Source organism: Podarcis liolepis (genome assembly GCF_965112155.1).
Source record: "Podarcis liolepis genome assembly, chromosome: 2".
NCBI classification, from domain to species: Eukaryota; Metazoa; Chordata; class Lepidosauria; order Squamata; family Lacertidae; genus Podarcis; species Podarcis liolepis.
Window position 1 is genome coordinate 79,101,977 of NC_139555.1, and position 10,465 is coordinate 79,112,441.

General features: G+C 38.9%; 1 protein-coding gene and 1 long non-coding RNA gene across 2 annotated transcripts in view; one reads left to right on the forward strand and one right to left on the reverse strand.

The window, feature by feature from the left end:
* Positions 1-10,465, reverse strand: part of NUP210 (nucleoporin 210) — an 84,841-nt gene that overhangs the window by 39,686 nt on the left and 34,690 nt on the right. Inside the window, exons 13-18 of the mRNA XM_083489459.1 lie at positions 5,211-5,409; positions 4,301-4,446; positions 3,019-3,240; positions 1,362-1,535; positions 831-1,023; positions 414-520 (exon numbers count right to left, since the gene is read on the reverse strand). Of these exons, the coding sequence (XP_083345585.1) occupies positions 414-520; positions 831-1,023; positions 1,362-1,535; positions 3,019-3,240; positions 4,301-4,446; positions 5,211-5,409 (1,041 nt within the window). The remainder of the gene's footprint in view (positions 1-413; positions 521-830; positions 1,024-1,361; positions 1,536-3,018; positions 3,241-4,300; positions 4,447-5,210; positions 5,410-10,465) is intronic.
* Positions 4,453-10,464, forward strand: LOC310700238. The gene is made up of 4 exons (XR_014522520.1): positions 4,453-5,023; positions 5,314-5,427; positions 8,700-9,945; positions 10,280-10,464. It is a non-coding gene; the product is annotated as an uncharacterized lncRNA (long non-coding RNA).

The following is a 10,465-nucleotide window of genomic DNA, read 5'->3' on the forward strand; positions in this document are numbered from 1 at the left end:
GGTACTATGTAGTGATGCTGACAATGGATGCTCCCTTAATCTAGAAGAGGATGATTAGGGTGGAAGCCAGGCATTAGTAAAGCATGTGGGACATATGATGAGGCATTTAGAGCTGCAGCTGTAATAAGTGACTTTGATGCTCTGCATCAAGGCAGAATCACTTATCAAATCAGGTATACAAATGCAGAACTCCATAGTATTTGATTATAGTACAAAAAGAAAAAGGGGAGCAATGGCACTTCTGTGCTGGAAAAATGTATTTAAGTGCTTCTGTCAGGCCCATAATTGTCTGCATTATGATGAATATATTTTAAAGCTACTAAAATGCTATATAAATGCACTAAAAAAACCTGGCTATAGCAAATATACCTCATTAGGGCAGTGTAGGTAAAGCTGGAATAAAACTGCATTACCGGTTTATTCACTTCTGCAGCAGCAAGATGAAGATGTTGATATCCAGCCGCAGTGGCAGATATAGTCACTGCTCCAGGTTTATTGTGAACTAAAACAGTTTGCAATCCTAAGGAAAAAAGAAAGACAAAACTGGAAAAGGAGCATTTACTACCTGGTTAAGCATCAGTATACAGAAGCATGGAGGAAACTGACCTTCCTCCCCTCATTTCATTGTATCTTTAAAATTCATTGTATCTTTAAAATATTTTTAAAATAACATTTTTCTCATCAAAGTGTGAACAAAAAGAAAGAATCAGACCCATTCCAAGAAGGAAAAAAACACCCTACAGAAAGCAAAGTGTTTTGATCTAGCACTAATGGCACCATGTTCAACCAGTTTACACAAAAAAGTGATACATAATGTCCTGGAGTCGTACCATGCATTTTGTTCTGACCATTTCCATGATTTTTCGAAAACAGCTCCATTGGCATATCGGCTTCTATGCTGGCCAGTGAATATTTTGTTGATTCCCAGATAATATTAAGGGAACTAAAATTGTCAAATTTACGCCCCTGTTGATCATAAACCTCCATCTCCAATACTGGATTGCGATATTTCGAGACAGGGACCTGGAAGAGAAATCATTTTGCTTCTAAACAGGAAAAATTATCCTTGGAATTGTGTAGAATTGAAAGACAAGCCATGGTGTATTGTAATGCAACGATCATATTTTTCAGCTGAATAAATGTTTGAAGATTTTTGTGAAAAAACAGGGGAAACAGACGTCTCTCAAGCATGCTGAAAGCTTGCCTACATGATTGGCCCCAGCCGTGTGCTAGCAGGAATTTAAACTTTTAAGCAGCATGTTGGGATGAGGCCATAGAAAAACAATTCCTATGCCATTTCTTAAATGTCTAAAGGGTACTTAAATGCTAGTTAAAGATAGGCATTTTACTATCATTCTTACCCCTTGCTTGTTCTGATGAAGAAAAGGACAGGAGAGACCTATCTCAGGTTCTGCATATATAGGTGCCAAAGTGAATCGGGAGGGACTGGCACAGATCAGCGTCAGAACAGCAGGTTCAGCAGCTGGAAAGGGGTTAGTAACCGTGGGCTTGTTTCCAATTATTAAGGAAATTACCTGCACAAAAATGAGAAAATGAATGAAAAGAAAATATGAATGCTGCGTTAGGAAGGAATTTTGTTGTCACACAATCTAAAGCAAACTCATTTTTCTCTCTTTCTCTCTCTCGCGCTCTCGCTCTCTTGCAAGAAATATTAAGCCAACATGAGTTTATGTTCCAGTAATAACCTGCACTCCTGACAGATAAAGATGTATCATTTTGACATTTATTTTCATACACAGTTCCAGTCCATTATCAAAGCACAACTTCTCACTGATTATTGCTATTATACCAAGCTTAACACTGCAAAACAAAAATCAAGCTTTTAAGATTTTGAAACAGATGGCAGAGCTTTCTTTCTTCAAGGAAAAGGAAAGTACAAAGTAACTGGTATGTACATATACCAAAGGCTAGTTTAAGAGTTGTTAGTTTATTTCTTAATGCTCAAGGCTTTTTCATTTTCTTTCCTGACAAAAGCAATATTCTTACCCTATAAGAATATCAACTGACAGCACATTTCAAGTCACTGTAGATTAATGAACACTATGAGAACAACTTTCTAAGTGTTGCTGGTTCTATATTTTTCCTCTCTTTGTCTTGACCTGAACATGAATATTTTTAATGAACATACCTGGCTGTGGCTGATAATAGACAGTAGGTGACTTTCATCTAAATGAATATGCAAATGCAGATCCTTTTATGGGGTGCATCAAAGTCTTAAGACACTTGTGAAATTGAGCACACTCAAAGAAAGTTGATAGAGTCAAATAGTGCAAATTGAACTGCTGAGAGACTTAGGTGAGTTTGTTTTGCTCTCTCCCCCCATTTGTACTTATGACATATTTGAAAATTGTTCAGATGTCCAATAACCCCAAGACAGTTTGCCACTTATCTTTTCTTACAGTTCTCCATTTATATCTGCAGAACCTCCGAAAATAGTTTAAGGAGGAAAAAACACCAATGACTGTTCAATGCCCTCTGAAAAAAAGCAGTGGTCTTGTACTCAGCAACTGAACTCAGCTGTTGACGCTTTTAACACATTCTGTGACATAAAAGGGTTCTGTGAAAAAGCACTTGTGATGTTAACCTAACTTTGAAATGCTTAGTTCTCAAGAGTGATATTAGATTTATCAGAATCTATATAAAGAGCAGCAACTAATTTATGCATTCAAGTTTTGTATTATACTGTATTAACTTTGGCACCCCCCAAAAAAGCTCAACAACAACCAATGGGTAGATCACTGCCAGTTTTTTTTATAGTGGGAGTAGATCACAGTTTCTTGGGAGTTGGAATAAGGCTATGAAGCCTTATTATCTTAGCTGTCAGCTAAAATTGTCTCTCTCAGGTCCCCCCCTTCAATTTATTTGTATGCCACTTTCCCACAAAACTGTGCCCAAAGTGTTTCACAACACATCAAGTGAACAAGTATAGCCATTCAATATATATTTTTGTGGTCTCAAAGTCCAACAAAATTTATCATCTCCATCCGTCTTACTCACTTGTTCCCCCAGGGCTCTGCAAGATGCTCTAACCCAATGTTGGAAAGGATTTCTAGTTGTAGGTGGCCCTAGTAATGATAAACCGACATTGTCTGAATCTTCAGCGCTGATGTTCCTGTAGAACTTGGATGGTTCTAGAACCCATGGTCTGGGTCCCCCTTCAAATATTATATCTTTGGAGGAGCCTAAAGTTACTAGGGCAGCAGAAATGGGATCAACAGTCTAGGAGAAGAAAGTAACCCTGATTAGAATTTGGTACAAAATTACAAAATACTGAAAATAATATAATAGCACATCATACTGTTGTCTCACATTGATCTTCATGTTTAACCTATGAGATTTATATACTCTGCTTGGAATTCTTGAAATATTGAAGCCTCCAAACTGTATCTAAAATTACTATAAATATTAAAACAGCAACTCTAAGTATAAATAAACCTAACCTAACTAAATGCACACTTAGCCGTGAAAAATCAAATAATCTGTCATGTTGAACGACTTTATACCAAGTTTAGGAATCTTTTATCATATGATTTAAGCACAGCTTAAAGTTGTTTTGGGGTGCTGTCTGAATATGAAGTGACATTAGAAACCTATGGAATATTGGAACAAAACCAGTATTACCTCATTATATTTGCTTATAATCAAAACATTTCAGAGCATAAAGGTAAGGTAAAGGGACCCCTGACCATTAGGTCCAGTCGTGGCCGACTCTGGGGTTGCGGCGCTCATCTCGCTTTACTGGCCAAGGGAGCCGGCATACAGCTTCCGAGCATAGTGCTGGTTTAATCCCACCCCCCTAAAGTTGTAGCTCATTACAAACATGGAATTTCTCCATGCGAGTGACTTTTCTGAATCTTCTTTTCCCCACTCTGTCTCTACCCCTCCCCACAAAAAAAATCTGCTTTTAAAACTAATGTGATATCTATTTAAGCAAGTGACAACTAGTGCTCTGGACCACTGAGACATACTAAAAAGTTCTAGATTAATTCAATCTAGCTATTACTATTACATTAATGAAACAGGCTTATCATCTCAAGGGTACATGTCCACAAGTGGTTGGACATTTTGTAGTTCCTGAAACCCGTAAACAGTTTATAAGGATTATTCAAGGCAGAAAGCATCAGAGATCCAAGCATACGGGAATGAAGCTATTTAATTTTGATTGAAATCCTTTGTATCCTATAAGACTTCACCTCAAATCACTCAGTATTGCAAGTAAGTATTTACTGAAGAATCAAAAGCTACGAAGACTAAGAAAAAGGGGGAACTAAAGGCTTACTTTTAGTGGCAGATGGGCAGCTATAGTAATACTGGCACTGAGGTGGATATGTTCATGGGTGTAACTAACAACAAGTGCTGTATATCCTTGGGCTTCAGCTTTTACCCTGACCCCGCTGCAGTAGTCAGAAGTTGGCTTTAGTCTTCCTGTTAAGGAAATCAAAGGAGAGTAAAAATGTGCAATGTGTAAATTTAAGTAAATTTAAAATCAAATTTATTCATGTTGTTTTTAAAAGTAAACCACCCTGAATAATCTAAATATTTTCCAGGGCAGTTTACAAGAACAAGAACACATATAAAGTAATACAAATAGTGAAGTGAAAAGTCAGCAGATCAAAACAGTATTGCTAGCACTGCGAAAGTCTTGGGGTGGAGGGTGGGGGAAGGAAAGGTCGGTGACCATTTTGCGCAGGAGTTCCAATTTTTGCCCCAGTGTACATCGACAGAGAACGTATAAGCATGACCCACCCCCACCCCTGTTCTGCCTTCTTCTGGGTATAAAAGGACCCGTGCGTTGGTGATCGCATTTCAGTTGGACAAGTCTAAAATGGGCACCACCTGTACAATCAATTCCTATTATATAACCAGTTTTGTTGTTTTTTTTTTTACAAACTTTTATTATTATTATAAATGGATGAAACAAAACAAAAGTGGACTGGGAACCTGTATCCTTCCAGAGGTTGCTGACTTCCAACTCCATCAGCCCCATCCAGCATAGCCAATGGTGAGGAATGATGGGAATTGTAACAACTGGGAAAGCAACAAGCTCTCAACCCCTGATCTATATAACACCTCTTAGTTATTCATAAGCATTTGCTATTGATAAAAGAATCCTTAGCATGCCAGTAAGTGGATTACATATTTGTTCCTCTATCTTAAAAACTGAAATGAAGTAATTCCTTTTAAGCCACCTTGAAGTGGAATGAATACACCACGGTTCTCAACCTCGACAACTAAATCAAAATGTGAACAGTCACTCAGGGTGACCATCTGACTGGTTTCTTCATTCATTAGACCATTAATCTTCAGAGGCAGCTCCAGGATTTCACCCACACGTGCTTCAACTCGACATGGCGTGAACTCCATGCCACTAGGTTCTGTCACGTACACCTAGGAAACAATAATGAGGTAAGACACAGCAGCCAGAATGGAGATAATGAACAAAACCTGAACTGGAAAATTTGAAATGCCAAGAGGAAGTTGCTTATTTTTAGCCACTTTTAACTATCTGAAAGTTTCACTTTTAACCTCAAAAATTTCCAACTTCTAATTTGGAATGCATGACTTGCAGACAAATAACTTTGTTATAATCAGAACAAAGCATGACACAAATACCTTGCAGAGCTCCTGAGACTCTTAGAGATCTCTCTCTCTCACCCCCCCCCCCACGATTACACAACTTACACCCTTTATGCCCACACACAGTCAAAAAAGTGAGACCTAGAGACAGGTCCAAAGGCAGACATGGGCAAAGCCCCTCAATATGGTTTGGTTTATGTATTAAGGAGGCAATGGAATTGCTAGGGAAGACATGACATTCTTTGTTAACTTCCTATAAATTACACTTTAGTTATTTAAGGTTCAATAATATCTGTCTAATGGACCTCCACTTATCTAATTCCTCATTCAAGAATAACAGAGGCAGTAGTTCCTTCTTAGAAAATCTAAATGCAAGCAAAGAGCCCCTTAGGATCTTGATTGCACCTTTCCTTTCTCCCCTAATGCACTTGGTGCTATATCTGAGTTAAGGACTACCGTAGATTCATTGTTGTTAGAGTTGTCGTGCTCTAGATTTCTGCAATTGTGAGAGTTTCACCACAATGAGCTTTAAGAACCTCTAGGTATTGACCAAATGGCCAAACACCACAATGTCTTTGCTAATATAACCTTTGTTGAATGCCTACTGTTCCTAAGGAGATTTAAATCTTTGGGGCTTATTCTTTATAACATGCTGACAATGAAAGTGACCAAGCTGAATTCATGTCGTCCAAAAGGGAAATTCCCACTCATTTCAATTTCTTCATTTCATCTCTGGCTCAATGCTCAGGAATTGGGCAAGAGATAGTGACAATGCTACTGGTAACAGATAAGCTGAGATCCTTTTGTGGAGAAAGAAATAATAAACTGAAATGCATTTGAACATCTCATTTTAACATCATCTTGTCCAAACGTGAATGTGCAGATGTCACTGCATAATCGTAGAATAGGAATTTAGCACCTATAAACTTTGCAGTCACTGTAAGTGTATTACTCTGATCCCCCTCACTTCTTCAAGGAGTCCTCTCTCTTCTGAAAGAGCATCCAATACCATGGCTCTCAAAATGTGTATCAGAAGCCTAGGGAATCCCAGGGAAGCATAGGACCTTGTGGCAGGTGAAGCTTTTCTCTCCAAGCCACAACAGGTTGGCTAAATTGAATGTCCCCTGGGAGTGAACCTTTAGGGATTGGATTGTAGGGGGTGACGTTGCTCTTCCTTCAATATGACTTGGAAAGAAGGGAACTCAGAAAGAGATGCTACTTCTTGTATTTTATCTGTGCATGGACTTAGGAGCTGGTCAGAGAACCTCTTCTATTCTCCTTTGTATGCCTGTGTTGCATTAATACTCCACATGTTATTACATGCAGCAGCAGGCTCTGTCCATTTCAAGAAACAGAGCTTACAGACATGTAAATATAAACAGGACTGTGGTCAATCACACTGAGTCAGAGTGAATGCACAGCAGGTTTGGTGCGTGCTTAATACGCATGTGACTGTTGTGTTTATTGACAGCTCACTTCTGTCACATATTTTCTATAATATACACATGGAAATGCTATCTCAAATGTGGGGAGAAGCAGATGCTTAAATTCCAAGTTTATATTTTATTCCTTGCTATCATCAAGAAATCATCACAGATGGATAGCAACATTTCATAACAACTGCTTGATCAAAGCTTTTATTCAGTGTGTCTAACTTTTTAAGCCACCTGTCTAATGCTTCAGGTTAAATTGCGGACCATATGGCATGGTGTTAAAATTGTAATCCTCATGAAAGGTATAGACTACTTGCATAACCTGATAATCAAGGTCAGCAGGCAGATGTTTGCTTCAAACACAAGATGCAAAGCTTGAGCAGAGACAGTTAAAATGTTAAACTGAAGGCACTTGTTTCATTTAATGCTCGTTCTTGCAAGTTCAAATGAGATGAAGTGCACTCATATGGCTCTGCGTTTTGAATCATGAATCTCAAAGTAAAGGTTTAACTAAACATCTCATTTCTGAGCCTCATGTAGGCAGCTATCATTTCCTGGAAAATGACATTTTGGGGACAGAGATATTGTGTGGTACATACACACAGTGCATAACAAACCTCCATCTAACTTTAGTAGTAGGTTAGCAAGCAGGGTAACACTGCAACTTAATATTTAAACTGATGTTTAATGTCCATTTAAAATATTTTTGAAAGGACAGACTGCTTAAAACAGATTGAAAACAAGCTGTTACATACACCATAGGCACTGCAGATGCAACTTACTTTCATACCAAGAGTGACTGTCTAGTAAATGGCTTTTCGCTCTGGAACAGTCACTATGTTCCTGGAAAATGCACCCTAGCAAAAGGGCTTTTAGAAAACAAACATACAATGTGAACTTGGCAGGATTCCAATAGCTCTTGATTAAAATAGCAGGCAGTGGCTCTTTAACCAGATTCCTCTCCATTAGTTGTTGCATTATAACTGGTCCAGGTGGTACCATCTATCTGACATAAGCAAAGTAGTCCAAATGAAAACATATCTCTATATTCTTAGGTACACAGGCTCTAGAGAGTCAGGTTGGGCACATATAATACCTGGCTGATCTTAGAAGTCAGGCTTTGCTTGTGCTATTAGAGACAGCGCAATTGTGTATGTGGGGATGTCTTTGAAGCCAGTTCAGAAAAATACAGCTAGTACAGAATTCAGCTGTGAGATTACGGACTGGGACCAGAAGGTCTGAACATATTACACCAATTCTGACCCAATCGCACTGGCTACAGTTTAGTTTCTGAGCTCAATTCAAAGTGCTGGTTTCACCTATGAAATTTTATGTGGCTAAAGATGCCTCAAGGAACCCCTCTCTCCACATGAACCAGCCCAGACTCAGAGATCTTCATCAGAAGACCTTCTCCATGTGTTTCTTCCTAGGTTTTTTCAACGGGGCTCTCCATCTGCGGAATGCTCTGCAGATGTGTCTGGCACCATCACTGTCAGTTTGGGGGCACCAGACCAAGACATGATTTATATAGGCTATTGGTGGTTATGTTAGCCTCTACTATGGTGCTCAGTTTTTAGTAGGGTGGGGCAGGCATTTCTTGATGTATTTTTGAATGAGCATTTTAGGAACTTCGTACTGTACAAAGTTTTCTCTCTCTCTGGTTTACAGCTATGCAGTTTGACTGAAACAATTGGCCTGGTACCTGCTAATTAGTTCCTGTCTGCTTACTAGCCTGGGCCCACAATCACTCAGATTTACCCCTCCCAGACATACAACACATTCAGCACCTGGCTCTGCATGTATTCCTATTCATACTAGATTAGGTTTGCATGTGCACCTCTTTACAGTTGTTAAATAGGGTAAGCTCTGATGGTGCCAATCATCTATTTGAAAAACTAGGAGGAAGAGGGGAAATTAAATCCAGAATCACAACAGGTAAGAAGTGTGGTTAACCATCTGTTTGACAGGTGAGTGTGCAGAAATCTGCATGAACTATGGATCAGTCATTATATATAATTGTAGCTGAAAATTGGCTCTCCAGGAGTTTTAAATGTTTGCAATTTCACTTTGGGAGGAGAACAGATAATTTGGAAAACTTCTTTAGAAGCCTCCTTCTTCTGGCTGAAGACTATTTCAGGTAAGTCAATTTTGTGTCTTGGAACCTGAATTTCACCAATGCAACCTTTCTACAAGGTTTGTAGGAAGTGGAGGTTTTAACACGTGTCTTCAAATCTTTCTGCGGTTCTCTACATCTGTAGGGTGTTAGCATTTAGCCAGATGACAATGGATAAAGGACAACATTATTCACCTTTAGCAATTTAAAAAGGAACCAAAATTAAAATGTTGGTCATTGTGTCGGAAAGCTCAGGTAGACCAGAATTTAGTGATGCAGTGCTGTGAAATTTCCCCAGAGTGGTGTAGCTTGCAGAGTTGGCAGCAGGTACAGATATCCAGAGGGGAGTGGAGACAGCACTTTGTGAGAGAAAAAGAAAAGCAGCTGGGAGTTGGTGTTCAGCTGGATAGGAGAATAGTCTCTGAGCTTTGTGTAAAATGCGCCCTGAGGAAAGTATCTATAGCCAGAGAAAGAAGTCTCTGAACTTAAAAGATAGTGACTATTGTCTTTTAAGAGTATACAGAGAAGTGAGAACTGGGAATTTGAAAAAGGTGGAGTTGTGAGGAAACACTCTCCTTTGGTCTCATTTCAGGAAGAAGGAAACAGATATTCTGAAAAGAGATAGGAATAATTCCAAACCCATTAGGAGGGGTGTGGTGATCCCCTGGTCTGCTATACTAGTAGAAGAGCCTCAGGAATGAGATTTATAGAAGACTGACAAAGTACCACCTTGTCTCAGGACTCAAGGATTAAGACCTCAACTGCAAAACATCTGCAAGTAGTTTAAGGAATTAAAATATGGTATGTATTTACCATCTTGTTTAGAAACCTGTAGCATCCACTGAATTGTTAAATAAATATTAGTTTCTTGAAATCATTTCTTGAAATGATTCTACCTCCTGGCACATCTTTTGCTTTACCAATTTTGTTGTAAAATGAAACCTTTTTCCTGTTTAACGCCCCTAAATCTCCAAGTGCTGGAGTTTTCTTTAAAAATAAGAAAATTAGCCAGTAGCAAAAGGGGGCATGCCTCAGTCATCCTGTGCATTTTATCCTGTTTCCCCACTTGTCTCGTACTCCATATGTATGAAAAGCTGCTTCTGCAGTATTTAACAAACATAAATAATTCATCTAGGGAAACCCTCTTGTGAGAGAAGCGAAAGGATGTTCAACATTTCCTGTCTGCTCTGAAGCCCCACAAGGAGAATTCCCTAGGCACAGAAAGAGACATGAACTCTTCTCTTCATGACTGATAGCACAGTGTGCCTCCTCTGCAGATTCTGATAAGACCCTTCTTGGAAGGAAAATCAAAATAAGTATT